This window comes from Rosa chinensis, chromosome 4 (genome assembly GCF_002994745.2).
Source record: "Rosa chinensis cultivar Old Blush chromosome 4, RchiOBHm-V2, whole genome shotgun sequence".
Lineage (NCBI taxonomy): Eukaryota > Viridiplantae > Streptophyta > Magnoliopsida > Rosales > Rosaceae > Rosa > Rosa chinensis.
Window position 1 is genome coordinate 61977343 of NC_037091.1, and position 20189 is coordinate 61997531.

The window sequence follows — 20189 nt, forward strand, 5'->3', positions numbered from 1 at the left end:
TGCACTGGTACGTCATATCTGCATCATTTAATTTTCCTGTTTGGGTAAGCGAGGTTACTGACTGTTAACGCTTAATTTGAGCTATGACAGCAGTCGTTTTTATCTATATCTGGCAAAAGATCATCAATCCTGAGGAATTGGATGCTTGTAGTTACTGGTTACACAGACCCACTGGGCGACTCGATCAGCGCGTGTTAGTGACCCCCATTATTATATCGATCTATCATATGAATCGTCTGCCTTTCTATTCTCTGGACTCCGGAAACTGGAAACGTATATCTATCATATGCTGACTTCATCAGCTGGTGTACTAGTTTTATACTTTTATACTGATCGATGACATAGATATTGATCATTGATGGAGGTGGAGCTAGGGAGCTTTACGGTGGTTGTAGTAGTGACGTAGCCACAGGAACCAAGTTCAATCCTGAACTAACTGGCCAGCGAGGTTTCAGCTACACTTCGATCATTCATTCTTAGGGTTTTGGTTTTAGGTAAAATTTAAAAAGGAAAACATCACAAATGATGTATGAACTTTAGTCATTTATACACTTTAGTGTACCAACTTTCATAACTATCAGAATGGTGTATCACGTTTGTTCCAATATTTCATTTTGGTGTAAGCAGTTAAATTTTCCGTTATCTTTAACCAAAAAAAAAAAAAAAACTGACAAAGCTAAAGGAAAGATAACGGATTTTTTTTTTTTTTTTTGTAAAAATAACTGAAAATTTAACGGCGTACACGAAAATGAAAGATTGGAGCAAACTTGATACACTATTCTGATAGTTATGAAAGTTGGTATATTAAAGTGTAGAAATGTCTAAAGTTCATACATCATTTGTGAAGATATCCCAATTTAAAATGCACGTATGTAGGCAATGATTTTACTGTTTGACATGGTGACATCATCATCACCGTGGATGCATTGCATGCTTCATTGATCTTAACGACTTTGATTAGGAAACTTCGGTAATTAGCTCTTGATCATGATCGTGATTGATTGTTACGTATTTCTCATGACCCCCAACCTTGTTAATTGGCCATACCTTGATATTATAAAGAATTAATCATACGCATCTAGATTTTCAATAAACTTAGAATATTAATTATGCTTCTCATTGTTAGTAACATACGATGATAATGATTAGTTGGACAATTTTGGTCATTTTTTTATAAATTAAATACATGATTATGCAATATTAGTTCATCTGCGATAGCGGATTTGGGGTATGGTGATTAACACCCACCCACAATCTTAAAATAAATGAGTCATCACAGCTAGAAACTCATCACCGGTCTCTTTATTTTATTTTATTAATAAAAATAAAAGTACAAGAAGAGAGAGGGGGTAAGAACTAAAACCTCTCTAAGAAAAAAATGAAGTAAGATACTCAAAAAGAGCAACCATGCAGTAGAAACCATTTATGCATCAAGCATACCAAAATTAGCCAATGCGGAAATTTGGTAAGCCCTGCAGGTTATGAACAAAAGCAGCCAAAACACAAGGAAGGGAAGAGTCCCGCCAATAATGCCCCTCATGATCCACTCCAAAATTAGCTAAGCAATTACAATTACCCACTTGACTTTCGTCTCGATAAATATGTGAGAATCAAACCTGCATGGAGGAGAGAATGATATTGAATATTAGATGAGGTCTAAGATTGGAATTTATATTCCATATTAAAAGACCAACCCTACTTAATCAAACATTTTACAAATGCATAAATGCATAATAGTTGATTTTCAATATATACATGACCGAAATACACACACACACATATACTAGCTAGTTGCTTCTTTAATTAAAGTGTATTTCTTTTGTCGCTCTGAGTGAATTGCGTTATTCCTTGCAGTTTGTGCGGGTATATGTCTGTCGATCACCAGGGTTTCCAAATAATGTTCCACGCTTATGACAATGATTCAGAACTAAAATACTGTTGAACCGAACAGATGCAGTGTAAAATTAAACTCAGCCTTAAGTAGTCAACTCTACAAGCTGTTACCACTCGATTTCATCAGCTTGAATAATTTGTACTTGTATTAATTTGGGTAATTGTTTGGGAACAATACGTACTGGGGGAGGAAGGGAGATCGAGGGGTCGACATTGTCTGATGTACTTATCGCCACTTAAAGACTTGAGGACAGAAATGCTGTATGCCATGTCCTGGCTAGGTTGTTATGGGAGAAGCTAGATAATTATTTGGACAGAGCCCTCGATCTCTTTTTTTTTTTTTTCCTTCTTCTTGTTTTAGAAACAGAGCCCTCGATCTCCGTAAGGGAATTCCATATATGCATGTTCTTGTGTCCTCATATAAAGTTTATTATTATTATTTTTTGTTTTGAGAATGATATAAAGTTGATTATTGATCTCCATGCTTCATATATATTGCTTGCCTATATAATGTCACAGCAGTTAATTATTCATGTATTCCCTGCCTACCTACTTACTATATTTACATATTCACGGGCAACTGGTTGAAATCAAAGAACAAAGTTGGTTAAGCTAGTATATATCATTTGTTTCTAGGAAAGAGATGCGAACCATACCCAATCTTCTTTTCATTAGTAATTTTGGTACCTCAATTTAAAAAAATGTTAGATCAATACCTGACGTTCACTGCCTGACCGAATATAAGTACTTGGAACCCATTTGGTCGTTACGCCGTTTGCCACATGATAATTTTTTAGGGGTATTTGTGTCCATTTGTGTTTTAATTAATTTTTTTTCCTCAAGCATTTTTCCTCTCTCTCTCTGCAACTCCCTCTCCATACTTTCCGAACATCCCAAATTCCTGGGATCACTCTCACAATTTGCAACTCCAAACTCACATGATTCAAGAAGAAGGAAAGTTCAAAATTAATGGGTTTCACAACAGGTCTCAATGATTTTATTTTGCACCAAATTACAACAGATCAGAAGATTTGAGCTTCTTCAATCTGGATCGACGACCTGGCGACTGGGTCCGACCAGAACTCCACCTTCCGGGCAGTTCATGGTGGTGGACCAGCCCAGATCGAACTCTCTTCTCGTCCTCGTCCTCCTGGTCGTCTTGGATCATCCATATGTCAAACGAGGAAGGAGAATCGAAGCCCGAAATCTTTGATTTTTCTAGTGAAGTCTCGGCTTTTTCGGGCAATCTTCGGGGCTGTTTGAGGGATGGAAATTGGTCCTCTCATCGTGCTCTACGTCCTGCTAAGTGTAGTTTTCGAATTTGATCAAGTTTTGATGTTTTGTGTCTTTGGGTGACGTTGGACACAACCGTGGTTACTAACTCCGGCCACTATTCTGGAAGCGTGAACTTTGTGAATTGTTGTTGCCTTGCTAGTATCCTATGGTTCGAAAGAGGAAGGTGTTAGAATCAAATATGGACTTGTCACACATTAACATTAAGTATATTGATAATTAGCTAAATGTCAAATCTAGTTTAACATGGACACAAACTCAAATCAATACTTGTAACTTAATGAAAGAGTGTATCAATTCATTAAGGTAAGTAATTCAGTTCTTGGTCTGCAAGAAAGACTACAATGAAGTGTTACATTAAGAATCTAACTAGGAAACCTAATCTGATAAGGAATGCTTAATTTAATGGGAAGCTTCTTGAGGTTTAAGTATCCTATATATATAGATGAACTTGGTCCCTATTACCACCACGTTTTGCATATTGTTCTGTCCATTGAGAAGCAAGTTGGTAAGTAACAGAAGGCCATCTTCAAGTGGTCATTATTGTGCAGCTGCAGAGTGGAATCCATGCCAGTAATTGCTGAAGGTAAGTCTTGATCCTTTTGTGATTGTTGTCGAGTTGATTTGCACATGTTGTGAGCATGAAGTTATGGTTTTACAATTGGTATCAGAGCATAGGCTCACAAATATGAATTAAGTTTTTGCTAGGCATGAAAATCCTTTTAGGGTTTTGCAAAACAAATACACAAAAAAAAAAAAAAAAATTTTTGCTTTACGGGTCAAGTAACTGATCAGGTACTTGATCAAGGTAAGTTACTTAATCTAGGTCCAGTCACAGCACGCGGACTATTCAAGACTAAACCCGACCAAAAAATGAAGAACAGGTGACCGTTGTATCACAACGGTCAGTTTTGATCAAGACGAAGGTTTGAGACTGGATTCGGAAACGAGCGAGATGTTTTCATCTCGGGAGGGGATTCAAAACCCCTATTGCTGTGAATCAAGAAGCCAATAGAGTTGATTGCTGCATCTAGACAATGAATTCACTCTTCCACTGTGATTTTTAGCAGCAAATTGGGGAAAAAGCAAAAACATGTTTTTCTGTAAATTGATTTTGATTCATAGCATGATTATTGAGTTTTTGATTGTACTCAAGAACCCTAGTTGCATTCCCGGCGTGCGTTAGGTTAGAGTAGATGGTGACCGGATGAAATTTACAATTTCTTGATTATTATGTGGTTTCTTGGAATCGAAACAATTGCTTGTGCTTCAATGTGTGTTTTGATATGCATGTTGAATTGATTGATGATATTGCATTGTATCTGTGATTGTGTAAAATTGTATGAAGAACAAAAATCTCCCATAAATTGTTTACACATTGTTAAAGTTGACAGATACAAGAGCTTATTTTCTTACAAGGATAAATCTGGATAGAATATAAAGTTAAAGAGCTCATATGTTTTGTGGTTTTCTGTTGGCATAAGTGATTATGATGCACAAAGCATCCTTCATTGATGTTGACAGAAAACATATGGTATAACAAAACTGAAATTGTGTTTTGTGTTTTAAACCTATGCTTCAGTTTTATCTTCCAAAGAAGTGGTCAAGTATGGTTTTAGAATACAAAACAGTAATATGCATGCTTGATGAAAATAAATCCAGATACTTAGAGATTTTTCTTCTGTCTAAAGATGTGGAGATATTTCTTTAGATAACTTATTTTCATTAAACATGGCATATTAATAAAGTACTCAAGGATGTTATGCTTCTGCTCAAAAGTGTTGCTTAACATTGTTTTTGGTTATGGACTGATATGAATGCAAGTATGGATGATTAGGTTTTCTGTATGAACTTTTCTTGAACTGTTCTTGTTTTGGTTGCTAAAAGCATAATAAAACACAGAATACTTAAAGTTATTTTATTTACAAATTGAGAACTCACACGAATTTTGTTTTGCTCCTTAAGTAACTCTTACATGAACTTGAATAGTGTCTTGATGCTAACTGGAACCAACTATAGAGCTTGGCTAGATTCTGTAGAGAACTATATGGGAATGCATGAGAATATAGACTATTGCTTTACTGAGGATAAGCCTGCATAGTTGAATGATAAAAGCACCAAGAAAGAAACTGATCTTTACAAGAAGTGGCATGCATAGATCCAATAGAATGGCTAAGAATCTCATTCGTACCTCCATGTCTAAAACTGTCAGGGGAAGTATAGAGGAGCCTGAGCTAGCATCAGATTTTTTGGAACTCATAGGTGCTAAGTTTAAAGAGAGTGAAAAAGCAGAAGCAGCTAAGATGACTAAGGAGTTTCATGACTTAAAGTACACGGGTTTAGGGGGAGTTAGAGAGCATATTATGAAGATGATCAATATAAATGGCAGACTCAGGGAGCTCTTGATGGGGGTTAGGGATGAGAAGGTGGTGCATTATGCACTGCATTCCCTACCTAATAGTTTTAGTCATCTTAGAACCAGTTACAATTCTCAAAAGGGAAACTGGACTCTAGATGAACTTATATCCATCTGTGTGGATGAGGAAGCTAGGATCAAGGAAGAAAAAGAACCTGCTACAGCCATAAACCTCATAGAGAAGCCTAAGAAGAAAAAGCCCCAGAACAAGCTTAAGCCTACTAAAGCCATAACTAAGAGTTCAACAGCTGCAGTGGCCAAGGAAAACAGGCCATTTAAGTTCAAGTGCTACTTTTGTAAAAGAGTAGGACACATGAAAAAGGAGTGCACTGGCTATAAGAACTGGTTAGCCAAAAAGGGTAAGATTTTTTCTAATACAGTTTTTTCCTTAGAAATTAATCTTATAAATGTTGAACCACAGTCTTGGTGAATAGATTCAGGCTCACCTATTCATATTACTAATTCTTTGCAGGGATTCATAAGGAGGAGAATCTCAAAAAGTGATGAAGTGAACCTGTGTGTGGGCAATGGCATGAGAGTGGCAGTCAAGGCTATTGGCACCTTAAAGCTCGATTTAGGATTAGGAAAATTGTTAGTTCTGGACAATGTTTTTTATGTACCTTCCATGAGAAGGAATTTGGTTTCAGTTTCTCTTTTAGTAAAATATGGTTGTAGACTTGTTATTGATAGTAATGGAATTCCTATTTCTAAAAATTCTATTCAAATTGGTTCTATTGTTATCTCGAATGATTATTTACAATTAAGTTGTTCAATGGCTCAATAAGAAATTTTATTTGTTGAAGATAACACAAACAGTGCTAGCACTTTAATAGGTGTTAAAAGAACCAAACTAAATGAAAAGTCTGCATTTTTATGGCATAGAAGACTTGGCCATGTTTCAAAAGAGAGACTGAAAATTTTGGTGAAAAACAAAATCGTAAATGAACTTGATTTTTCTGATCTAACAGACTGTGTGGAATGCTTTAAGCTTTAAGGGAAAAATAACCAATACTAGAAAGAAGACAGCATATAGAAGCCAAAATTTACTAGAACTCATACACACTGATATATGTGGTCCATTTAGGCATCAAATTATCTGTGGGAATGTGTATTTTATCACATTCATTGATGACTTTTCTAGATACAGTTATGTTTATATACTTTCAAAAAAGGCACAAGCATTGAAAGCCTTTCAAATCTTTAAGTCTGAGGTAGAGAATCAACTAGAAAAGAAAATCAAAACAGTAAGATCAGATAGAGGTGGTAAGTTCTATGGAAAGTACACTGAATCCGGCCAACAAAAGGGTCCATTTTCCTTGTTTTTGCAAGACAATGGAATTAAAGCTCAATACACAACACTCTATAATCCACAACAGAATGGTGTTACAGAGAGAAAGAATATGACTCTTTTGAACATGGTTAGATGTATGATGTGTACAACTGGCTTACCAAAATTTCTGTGGGGTGAGGCTTTAAAAACTGTAAATTACATTTGCAACAGGACACCTAGTAAGTCTATAGAAAAGACTGCTTTTGAGCTTTGGTGTGGTAGGAAACCTAGTCTTCATCACTGCCGTGTTTGGGGATGCCATGCAGAAGCTAGGATTTTTAATCCAAGCTTGAATAAACTTGACCCCAAAACTGTTAGTTGCTATTTTATAGGTTATCCAGATAAATCTAAAGGCAATAAATTATATTCTGCTCATCATTCACCTAGAATTTTTGAAACACATCAAGTAGAGTTTCTAAGTGAAAAAGTTCACAATACAAATTTTGAGGAAATTATGTCATATGAGAATATAAGTGTAGCATTGCCTTTAGAACAAGAAGTAACTGATCAAGTAGCTGTACCTGGTCAAGTAACTGACGAAGTAACTGATCAAGTACCTGTAACTGGTCAAGTAATTGACCAAGTAACTAATCAAGTATTTGTAGCTCAACTTAATCCTGATAATCCTCAGCCTAGAAGATCACAGAGAGCAAGAAAACCAACTTATGGGGGGAAGAGAGTGACTACATTGTTTATCTGCAAGAAGCAGAAATTGAAATGGACTGTGCAGAGGACAATGATCCAACTACATTTAATCAGGCCATTGAAAGTAGTGAATCTCATCAATGGCAGCTAGCAATGGAAGTAGAAATTAATTCCATGAGTCAAAATACAGTTTGGGAATTAGTTGAACCTGACCCCAACCAGAAGCCTATAGGTTGTGAATGGGTTTTCAAAACCAAAAGAGATGCAAATGGCAATGTAGAGAGACATAAAGCAAGGCTAGTTGCTAAAGGTTTTACACAAAAGGAAGGCATTGACTTTACTGAGACTTTTTCTCCAGTTTCTACAAAAGACTCGTTTAGAATAATCATGGCTTTAGTGGCTCATTTTGATATGGAGCTGCATCAGATGGATGTTAAAATAGCCTTCTTGAATGGTGAACTAGATGAAGTGATTTATATGAGGCATCCAAAAGGTTTTGTACAAGCTGGAAGTGAAAATTTAGTGTGTAAGTTAAGAAAATCAATTTATGGCCTTAAACAAGCTTCTAGACAGTGGTACAAGAAATTGATTCAGTGATTTCTACTTTTGGATTTATAGAAAATCTTGTGGATGAATGTGTTTATTTGAAGACAGTTGGGAACAATTTTATTTTCCTAGTTCTCTATGTGGATGATATACTTTTGGCTACCTGTAACTTAAAATTGCTTAAAGATACCAAGAGTTTTCTATCAAAGAATTTTGACATGAAAGACTTAGGAGAAGTATCCTATGTACTAGGTATTGAGATTAAAAGAGATAGGGCACAGAGACTACTTGGTTTGTCTCAACAGAATTATGTTACCAAAATTTTAAAGAGATTTAGTATGGAGAAGTGTGCAGCTGGAGAAGTTTCCATGTCCAAAGGAGATAAACTAACTAAGAAGCAAAGTCCCAAAAGTGATATTGAGAAAGAGAATATGGAGTCAAAGCCTTATGCCAGACTTGTAGGAAATCTCATGTATGCACAAGTTTGCACTAGGCCAGACTTGTCTTTTGCAGTAGGGATTTTATCAAGGTTTCAATCTAATCCAGGCCATGAGCATTGGGTAGCTGGGAAGAAAGTGTTGAGATACCTGCAGAGAGCTAAAAGTCACATGCTAGTTTATAGACAAGTGGAGGATCTGAAACTTGTTGGATTTTCAGATTCTGATTTTGCAGGGAATTATCCAGACTCCAAGAAGTCAACTTGTGGATATGTGTTCATGCTTGCAGGAGGTGTCATTGCTTGGAAGACCATGAAACAAACACTTCTTTCAACTTCCACTATGCAAGCTGAATTTATTGCAGTATATGAGACTGTGTGTGAGGGACTTTGGATCAAGAATTTTTTGATGCAAACCAAAGTGTTAAGTCACATTGTGGCTGGAACACTTGTGATTTATTGTAATAATGAAGCAGCTATTTTCTTTGGCAAAAACAGTAAAAGATCAAATAATTCTAAGCATATTGATTTAAAGTATTACAGTGTTAGAGAAAGAGTAAAGCATGGTGAGATAGCTATTTTGAGTATTGACACCAATTCACAGCTAGCAGATCCTTTCACCAAGGCATTGTCAGTGGCAGCATTCCAGATGCATACAGCAAGCATTGGAGTTTTAGCTAGCTTAGATGTTTAAATTCAGTGAGAGTTAGTTCAGTTTGAGCATTTAAAATTCTAAGGTTTTTTTAGTTCTTGTATTTTCAGTTGTGATCTCTTGGTTTTATTTATCACAACTTATTTGTAATGACAACTTATTATTATCAATAAAATTTCTTGAGGTATTTTTAGATTTTGATTATTGCTGCAGCTTTTATAAAATGTTCTGAAAATTATCAATTTTGTTTAAAATATCATACTTGCTATCAGATGGCTTAAATCATGTATAGCATGATGTTAAGGTTCAAGCAATAATTTTAAGCCATCAGTGTTCAGTAAATTTGCTTGAATTTCTGGTTTTAGAAACATAAAGTAGGACCTAATATATGTTTACTTGTTGATACACATTAACATATATTGTATCACTTCTGTTTTGACATATGTGGATTGCAGGAGCTTATGTTTGTGGTTTTGAAACTCTGCATTTTTGTTAAAATGTATATTGTTTCTTGCTCTGCATAAGTAACTGTGATCTGACCATGTTGGAATGGAGTTCTGGTTTGTTGGCTGGAGCGCACTTCAGTAAGTTAAATAGATTATGGCATTTTCTGGTGCAAGTTATCAAGGTTAATATGTGTTAGTCCAAGGGGGAGATTGTTAGAATCAAATATGGACTTGTCACACATTAACATTAAGTATATTGATAATTAGCTCAATGTCAGATCTAGTTTAACATGGACACAAACTCAAATCAATACTTGTAACTTAATGAAAGAGTGTATCAATTCATTAAGGTAAGTAATCTAGTTCTTGGTCTGCAAGAAAGACTACAATGAAGTGTTACATTAAAAATCTAACTAGGAAATTCCTACTCCAATAAGGAATGCTTTAGTGGGAAGCTTCTTGAGGTTTAAGTATCCTATATATATAGATGAACTTGGTCCCTGTTATCACCACGTTTTACATATTGTTCTGTCCATTGAGAAACAAGTTGGTAAGTAACAGAGGGCCATCTTCAAGTGATCATTATTGTGCAGCTGCAGAGATGGAATCCATGCCAGTAATTGCTGAAGGTAAGTCTTGATCCTTTTGTGATTGTTGTCGAGTTGATTTGCATATGTTGTGAGCATGAAGTTATGGTTTTACAGAAGGAACTCGGGTCCTTGCTAGACTTCTTATTTGAAGAGGAGGATTCGACAGTCCTTGCTCAAAGTTCATAGAGTATGTCGCTGTAGTCAACGAGGGCCTTGCTGTGGTTACTAACTCCGGCCTCGGATTTCCCTTCTGAAATGGCCGATGCGGCCTCCATCAACGACTGCTTTGATCACGTTAGGGTCGCCGGAAAAGCCATCGGGGAGGATGGAGACAACGACGAAGTAGGCGATGACGAAATTGGCTTTTGGGTCGTCTGATTCGGACAAATCAGATTTTGTATCGTTTGGACCAGTCGCTGTTGGTTTTAGTAATAACCGAAATAGCGTCGCCTCCTTCCTCCTCCTCATCATTATCATCGAGGAGCTGCTTCTCCAATTCTTGTAGCCTGTGGTCAATCATCTTCTTCTTAGAATCAGCAGATGAAGCCGAAGCTGAAAGTGGAGGGTGTGGATGGAGAGCATGATGCCATTGAGCACTAGATTTAAATGGGAAGACTTTGATCCCAATCGATGAAAGTAGATGCATGAACTGTTGGTTGACCGGTGGTGGGAGAGGAAATACAGTGAGGAAGTAGCCGGAGAAGAAGTGTTTTGGCGAAGAATTGGGAGATGGGTGCCCAGATTAGATTTGGACCAAAGAGCGGAGGAAAAAAAAACCATTATAGACCCAAATTACCCATTTATCCTTTATAATATATCAGTTGACTAACGTTGTAAAGTCGTTAACGACTCTAGGCACTTATGTTGGGTCAGAGAGTGAATGTCTGACGCAGTCGGAATGATAAACTAGGTTTACCAGCAATAAACCTAAGCAAACGATTCTGGAGTCCACCAGAGATAAAAGAGAATAATCTCAATATATTGATAAAAGATGATAAGATACGTTCTGCAGCCGCTTGCGGCTGCATAAATAAGAGAAAAGTACCCTAGGGCGACTAACAACGAAACCCTAAGGCCCATGGATAAAAACGAAAACAATCCAAAAATAACTAAGAAAACCAAAAACGGGTAAAATAGAAAAATGCCGTTTTGAGGCCCTAAACGATCCCGAAAGCCCGAAAAAGGTCACACGTCGTGGCATAGCGACGAGTTTGCTTTCTGGCGCGATTCCCTTTCCGGAAAGCTAAAGTGCGTCCCGATCGGACTCCGGAGGCCCATTTCACGTCTACTAGTCCCTTTTCGGTTTCCACCCTTAGCACGATCCAATTGTTCTTGAAATTGGACCGCTATCTGTTCTACATCAATGTCAGGTACCAATCTGATAGTTTTTTAAATTGAGGTATCAAAGTTACTGATGGAAAGAAGGTCGGGTATGGTTTACATTATTTTCCCTTTGTTCCTTGCTAAGATGAAGTTTAATTATACGTTTGCTTGAACACCAATATACCATGCTGGTTAGCTTTGTCTTGCTGTTGGGGTCGGAGAGTTGAGACTTATCTGTAGAATATAGGATCCTAGTGCTTTCCGTTAAAAAGTGTAAGTCACACATTAGAAAAATGACGTAAAAGTTTTGTAATATGTAAACGAGTGTTTGGTATTTCATGACGAGTGTGTTTTAGGATGAATTAGTGATCAATTCTTAATGATTGAGTCATGTTTGACCGTTATTTAGTACTTTCATTTTTACGGGAGAAAGTTGAGAAACTGAGTAAAATCATATATACTAGTCTATCATCGATCATCTCTTTATCATCAACCTACAGACCCATTCTCTTTCATGCATTTTGGGTTGCCTAGACGTAAAAGTTTTGTAACATGTAAACCAGTATTTGGTATTTCGTGACTAGTGTATGTAATGATCTATTAGTGATCGATTCTTAATGATTGAGCATCATTTAGTACTTTCATTTTTAAGGGAGACACTGAGTAAAATCATATATACTAGTCCATCATTGATCATCTCTTTATCATCAACTTATAGACCCATTCTCTTTCATGCATTTCGGCTTGCCTAGCTTGTTACACGAGTCTCCAAAGTTCCATGTTTCTTTTGGGTCATTCCAAAAGCATGTTGCTTCACTTGTGCTCTCAGTATAACCACCTCAATAACATGATCATCAGTTGGATTATTGTGATTGATTTTGTAGAAAGAATGAAGTTGGGTTATTCTGGTTGACTTTGTAGAAAGAATCAGAGAATAGTTAAACAAAAAAAATATCGGGTTGCCTAGCTTGTTACACGAGTGTCCAAAGTTCCATGTTTCTTTTGGGTCATTACAAAAGCATGTTGATTCACTTGTGCTCTCGATATTACCACCTCAATCACATGATTATCAGTTGGATTATTGTAATTGATTTTGTAGAAAGAATGAAGCTGGGTTATTCTGGTTGACTTTGTAGAAAAAATCAGAGAATAGTTAAACAAAAAAAAATCGTCGTTGTCGGAATTGAACCCGGGTGATAGATGGGAATACTTATCATTATACTACGACGACTTTTTTGAAAATTTTGGTCACTAATATAAATCTATAATTTTTCTCTTTGATATCTAATCCCAATTTTTGGAGAGGTGGAATTTAGGGTTTAGGGTGAAATTTAATAAAGACACAGACACGTAAACAGAGAAAGATAAGCACCAACCTGACTTACTAGTACATTCATTTTGATTCAGGCACCAGTCACAATAATTATGCAAACGCCCTCACTAGAGACTGAGAGTCGTCTCAGTTTAGGGTTCCGTACACGTGTAAACACGGGCACACGTGGGAATGAGAGGGGGCAAGACTGGCAGAGGATGGAAGTAGGAAACAAAGAAAATCAGAGGGGGATTGAGTTTGGTTTGGTTTGGGCAAAAGTGAAGAAGGCAGATCATGGAACCAAAGCCAGATGATGATATATTCTCTACACTAGTTTCAAGTACTAGCCAGTAACCAGTGCTCATTTTTACCTGTCTACAATATTTGATTATTGAACACTGGAATGCCAACACCACATGCTTCACTTTTCTCTCTCCTCCTTCCCCATTTGGTCTGAAAGGTTGGGACCAAGTTACCCTGTGTCTTTTGAAGATATAACATTATTGGGTCTCTGGGATTTTATCCCCCCACCTCATCTCCATGTACCCTAATCCCAAACAACACTGTCCTAAACCCTAACTCATAACTAATCCATCGCGTCATGTTTGGAAAGAGACCAATTCTCCTCTGTTCTGTAGGCCAGAGCTCCCAAATTCCAATTAATTACAAGGCGGATTTCATCGCCGGTACATGGTTACTACTTAATACTAGTCAAAGTAATATACTTGTGGGTGAAACTGTGAAAGTAGTTTATTTGTTTTGCAGGTTTTCTATGTGGGTCTCTAACCCAATAGATCAGACGACATCAAGAAAGGGAAGTGCTTTTGCTAAATATATAGCTTGATTCTCATAGTCTTTTTATGATGCTAAGTTTTGAAATATGAAATTATTTGATTGAGACATTATGCGAGAGATATTATAAACAATGACTAATTTAAAAGTCCGTAACTCTAGAGTTTCGGTATTTCTCAATTCTATAGATCTTTGGAGTCCCCATGCATTCAACTAAACTATGAAACTTGATTGCTTAATGCATGCAACGAGTATGAAGACAAAGCAAGTACAGTGAGAGTAGTGACACCAAAACGTGCACTACTGCTTTGGCTACTTGGGGACCCCTAATGGGAGTGCATGACACTATGACGATGACAGAGTCGCGGAGATATTGATTGGAAGCAACTCCAGATATGACTATGAAGCATTCAATAAAACCACATAGGAGTCTAGTCTAGTACGGATTCTTCTCTTTCTTTAAGTTATCTTTGTGAGGGTTCTTTGTTTTTCTTTGATCTGTATTTGAATGGTTCGCTAGGGTGAGTGGTGATGGTGGTGGTTTTCAAAGATTTTGACCCAAATGCTCAGTCTTTTCTTGATGTACATTCCTGGCTCACAGTAAATATGAAACGTCTCCATTGGGGTTTTCGAGAGAGTGAAAACTGGAAATAAGACCAAAGTATCCGTTTTCTTTTACACTTTAGTAGCATTCATTTGTGTTCATTTTGTTATCATCTCTTAGAGTAAGACCTATCAAGAAAGAGTGTATACAGTTGAGACATTAAACGGAGGGGTTTGGTGACCATGGTCCTCGGGTCAAACAGTACTTCAGATGGTTAACTTCTAACCCAAGTTAAAACCCCTCGACTCTAGTTAAGTGCGTACTCTCTCTCTCTCTCTCTCTCTCTCTCTCTCTCTCCCCTTGGTTTGAGAAGAAGTTAAAGATTGTGTTATTAGGCTTTTATCTTCTTTTTTTTCTTTGGAATGATTTAGGCTCTTAGCTAGCTATGCACTATAGTAATTAGTAAGTAGCAACACATCATATTAAACGCTCTTTCTTGTCAATCCACAGACGTACTAAGAACTTTCATGAATTCAGGGCTAGGGTGTGTTGTGTCATTGTGTGTTTCACTTTCACACGTGTGCGATTTGTTAAATTTTAAGAGTAGTAGGAGGAAATTAAAGGGGTCAGGGTGAGTCAGGAGGGTTGTTAACTACTTAAAACCATATTTTCTTTTCTTTTCTTTTCTTTCTTTCTGTCTCTCTCATCATCATCTAACTCCCGAACGAGTCAGTGAAATCAGAGTTGGCCTTACAGCAGGTTTCTTAAACACACTTACTATTTTTTGCTCTTTCCTTGTAGCTTTCTGTTGCTACACTGCAACAAACAAAGTCCCACATCAGATGGTTTTCCAGGCCATTATTTTTTGAACATTACTTTGATTAAATCATCAAATGAAGGGCATGATGGCCAATCACAATGCTAGTGCTATAAATGCAACAGAAAATCCAAATGCCTTGAGTTGTTTCCCATCCTCATCTTCCTCTTCTTCTTCTTCTTCACCTGGTTTTTCAATGGGGATGGTTTATGCAGATATGGGCTCCCTCTCCCTTAGTGCCTCCAACTATGATCTAGTTTCTTCTCACGAGAGCAGTTATTACAATACCTCAAACTCAAACCTCTCTCATAATCATGAAGTGGAAAATGGTAATACACCATATTTCTGGGGGTTTCCGCCGTCTTTGGGAACCAGAAGCGCCGAGGAACACCACGGCCACCACAACAATAGTGACTTTCGCGGAGGCGGTAAGGCCTGTTCAGATAGCATGAGTGATGATGGGACTGAGGAACATAATGAGTCTATGAATCACAAAAATGGGCAGTCAAAACTGTGTGCCAGGGGGCATTGGAGGCCTGCAGAGGATTCCAAGCTCAAGGAACTTGTTGCTCTTTATGGTCCTCAGAATTGGAACCTTATAGCGGAGAAGCTGGAAGGAAGATCAGGTAAACAAGATGTGAGAACAAAAAAGAAAAGTCCTTAATTTAGCCATATTGTTTTCTCACACTAATGGTCTCTCTTTTACTTGGAATCAGGGAAGAGCTGTAGACTGAGATGGTTTAACCAGCTGGACCCAAGGATCAACAGAAGAGCTTTCAGTGAAGAAGAGGAAGAGAGACTAATGCAGGCTCATAGAATATACGGCAACAAATGGGCCATGATAGCTAGGCTCTTCCCTGGAAGAACCGATAATGCTGTGAAGAATCATTGGCATGTTATAATGGCCAGGAAGTACAGAGAACAGTCCAGTGCTTATAGGAGAAGGAAGCTTAGTCAATCTGTATACAGAGCTTCATCAATGGAGGAAAACATGAATTCAGCTCCTCCAGCAGTACCATACTCATATCTCAATAATTATGGGTCAAGTGGTAATTCACACAACATGGCCAGTTGGGAAGAAGCAGCAATAATCACAAACGAAAAGGTCCCTCCTCCTTTTCAATTCCTTCCTGGTATGTCTGTCCCTCGAGATTCTCTCTCTATTTCTCGTTAATTGTTTTGGTTCCCTTTTGTCTAGTTAGTCTGCCTCGTTGTCTTGTTTCTGGTTGATCCGAGGTCGCATAGTAATTCCTTTGCTCGATTAATTTGCCACTGATACACATACACTGAATCAGAAGAAGTTTGATCTCGATGTGTTCTCACTTAACTCTTTTGAGTTTGTCACCTTTCCTTTGTCCTCTCTCTCTCTCATACACTATTCTTTTTTGATTTACTGTTTCGTGCTATGATTTGTTAAGGTACAAATGATGAAGCAGGTCAGATATCATCTGGTAATTTCTATGATCATCCACCATATATGATGAACGTGATGGCAATGCGACAGTCAAATTACTACCATACCCTTCAGAGTTACTCAGATTCAACATCAGCATCGCCAAGTCTAGTTTCGGCCGGCGGCAAACTCTCATCTACATCATCAGCTGGAGATCAGGAAAGAAGAGACATTGCACCGTCCTTCATTGATTTTCTTGGGGTTGGAGCTACATGAAGTTAGACGCCTACCAAAAGCTGAAAAGGGTTTTAAATTTTTCATATAATCATGAGAAAGGGTCTCAATGTGGTTGTGGTCCAAGAATTGTAAGAAGCCCTTAGAGGTAAAAGAGAGAGGATTGTTGTTCTTAGTTCAGCTAGCTACTACTACTGACAGTGAAAAATCTGCATCAGCCCCTTTAAGTCATGTCCAACCATCTTTTTCAATATATGTTACCACTTACCCCCCAATCCCCCATGCCAACACTCATATGAGACCCTTACCAAAAGGTGAATGAATCAATTAATTACGTACAGTACGTACATTATTATTAGATTATTGTCACAAATTTTGTTGTACCGCCTATTGTTAAAAGCTTAGGACCAATCCCATCAAACTGAAAAGAGCGACTACTACAGGAAATGACATAGAACATAATACCTAAATCCTAGTGTTTAAGTTAATGATCATGTTAAAAAAATAAAAAATAAAAAAAGAAGATCCTGGAACTGTTTGGAACATTGTTTTCCTACTCGGAGGCCGGAGTACATGTTGAACATCGTTTTCCCAGAATCTTACTGAGAAATGTTGTAACAGTGCACATGGGTTTTGTTGCCGTTTGGAGATCTGGGTGATACTTCTGTGGGATGTGTAGTGGTTCAGAATTTGCCATTGATGTTTATCTCTGCTTGCTGAAACAAGAAAGATGCATTAATCAATCCACACTCAATCCCTTACTCAGAAGCCAGCGAGGTATCATTAACTGGTTTGTCTGTAAGACATGATTACAGTGGGATTTGGTTCATCTATATATATGCATATATAGAAGCTCTTTTCCAATCTTTGTTCCCCAGAAGGGGAAACTGAGTGGTCCAAATATTGGTTGGATTTTGACTTGAAAAGCCCATCCACGTGCAGTTAATGAGTCTGTTTTGATTCCCATGATTTACCAACAGTCTCCCCAGTCTCTTTAGAGCATGAGCAAGGCTGGCTGAGGTGGTGACCGGCATGGGTGAAAAAAGCACTTCCACAGGCAAATGGATGAATGGCATGAAATTGACCCAACCCAGCCCAAGAAGCTGGCCCAAGAAGACTGGTTGCCAGTCTGGCCCAAGCCCTAACGTGGGTCTCATCATATACTGATGGAGTGAAGACGCAAATGCCAGCCGTCGTATTGCAACTGAGATGCCAGCAATATTTTTGCAAAAATGCTGTTGCCGGGGTTCGAAACCCAATCACCATGTTTCATGGCCAACTGCACCAACCTGAACAATAATGCTGTTGGCTTTACCTTTTTTTATACTTAAATTAATTATTAAGTCAAACTAGTTTTGTTTTTTCCTTCTAATTTTATCATTTACCATGCATAACAATTTAAGGAAAAAATAAAATAAAACAATGAATAAAATAACTTAACAACACAAAATAGTTTATTAAAAAAATGCTGTGATTTTTCCTTTTTCTTTTTACCCTACATAAATATTACTTGGTAGGTTATCCATAATGTTCATTAGTACCATCTATTTATATCACATATATTTCAATTTCACAATAAATAAATAAATTAAAAATATTCAATGAACAGTAACTGACCAGTCAAAAAATAGAACAGTTGGAAACACATATTCAGTTATAGTGGACAGTGACCTTGACCTATTGACCTAACAAGTGAACTTGCTCTTAGTTTAACTGCAAAACCATTTGTTTTTCGTGGAGTGGTCGTGTTGTTTTTTCACGATATTACATCCGTAATACAGTAATGATGAGTTGAACTAGTCCTTATCACGTGTTTTCACTAGTTGAGAGGTGGAAATGGCTTGAGCATGTTTGTTTCCTTCATGGGTAGAGCCGTAAATCAATTGGTATGCCGGCATTGTTTATACCATTATTTACTCCTTTGCCAGATTGTTGGCTATCTTTGTTGTCTCAAGGTGTGCAAGAGAAGTTGAAGCTCCATTTTTTATTTTCTCCTTAGTTCAATGTTGAGGTCCATTGATCTAATGTTGTTGAGTTAGAAGTAGATTTTTTATGACTCTGTGTTGTGTTGCGATCCCTATCAAAGTGTTTGAATAAAAATTATGATATTAATAAATTATGGTGAAGCATGGGGGTGTGAACTTGTGTTCCAGAAGGCTGGGCCTAGACTCTTCTCGCCAGTTTTGTTGCGGTTGTTGTTTAGTTGGTTGTTTTTGTTCTTAGTTAATAAGTTCATACGCTGTCGAGTTACGGTTGTCATCCTGGATTTCGGCGGGCGTTTGGATTTGAGTAGCTGGTTCATTGTTAATAGAACCCAGTCTTACACTGGCATAATGCCGCGTGTTTCATTATTGGCCTGTGTTGAGGATTTCGAGAGATCCTGGGATGGCTCACCCAATAGTTTTCTATTGTGGTAAGATCTTGTTCCAGTAATTGCCACCTATTTTGGTCAATTTAGCGCGATCAGCTACTCAATTCAGTCTTTGCCATTGGATCTATTGACGCGTCAGTCTCTCTTTGCTAGAGTGAGGATATGTGGTGTTAGTCATTTTGGTTAGTTGTTCTTTGTTGTAATCCCTAATTGGGTACTGTGATTGCGATGTAATTGCAGTTTCGTTGAATGAAGTTATTTCCGATAAAAAAAAAACACTACAAAACTGTTCTAAAAGAAAATCAAATGAAAAGCAAAATTAGTGGTAAAATTGAAGGGGTCAAAAATTAAAGGAACGGCGAAATATAGTGTACATCATGTATTGATGCTCATGTTACTTACACTCAAATCATTAATTTATAATATCTAGTGCAAAGAAGTTTATTTATTCTCTAGGTGAAAAAGAAAAATAATTGATAGCTTAATTTATAAGCTATTGATTTTCCTTATTCTCCTGCAAATATGTCAATTGTAATATAGGGAAATAAGGGTCTCCCACAGAGGATTTAGTTAAACTAAAAGCTTCAACAAAAGTCACAAAACGTGACTGCAGTTCCTACTGAACAGCAGTCGAAAAAAAAACTAAAATCCTAACCAAAACAACCCAGAAAAATATGAAAATTTACAGAGACGTACTAGACACACAAGGCGTCCAGTACACAAAATTTGGTGAAATTTGGAATTGAATTGCTATATTAAATAAATATGGGAAAACAGAGAACAGAACGTAAAATAAAGAAAAGCTGATTTGAGAATGGTTGAGATCAAGATAATGAAACTAGCTAGGAAGGAAGTATCCACCCCCAACAATCACACACAATACACTTTTTCCAATTTACTACCAATTAACTTAGTTGAAGACACTCAGATTGGCTCAGTACGCTTGAACACAACCTATTACTCTTTCTTACTTTGTACGCTAGGCAGGAAGTGCTCTACACCTAGACTATTCCCAAGCAATGCAACCTAAAGGTACGTTTATTAGATTAAACATGCAGAGATCATTAAGTTTGAAAAGAGTTTGAGCAATCACTAGGCATCGCAATTAACTTAGAGCCTTGCTAAACTTAGGGTTTTGTTTACTTGCTAGTGAAAA

At 37.3% G+C, this 20189-nt stretch overlaps 1 protein-coding gene across 1 annotated transcript; it reads left to right on the top strand.

The window, feature by feature from the left end:
* Positions 1 to 14898: 14898 nt before the first annotated feature.
* Positions 14899 to 16950, top strand: LOC112200879 (transcription factor MYB54). Its single transcript, XM_024341887.2, has 3 exons — positions 14899 to 15661; positions 15752 to 16168; positions 16454 to 16950. Exons 1-3 carry the CDS (start codon positions 15112 to 15114, stop codon positions 16702 to 16704), a joined length of 1218 nt encoding a protein of 405 aa, XP_024197655.1. The 5' UTR covers positions 14899 to 15111; the 3' UTR covers positions 16705 to 16950.
* Positions 16951 to 20189: the final 3239 nt, after the last annotated feature.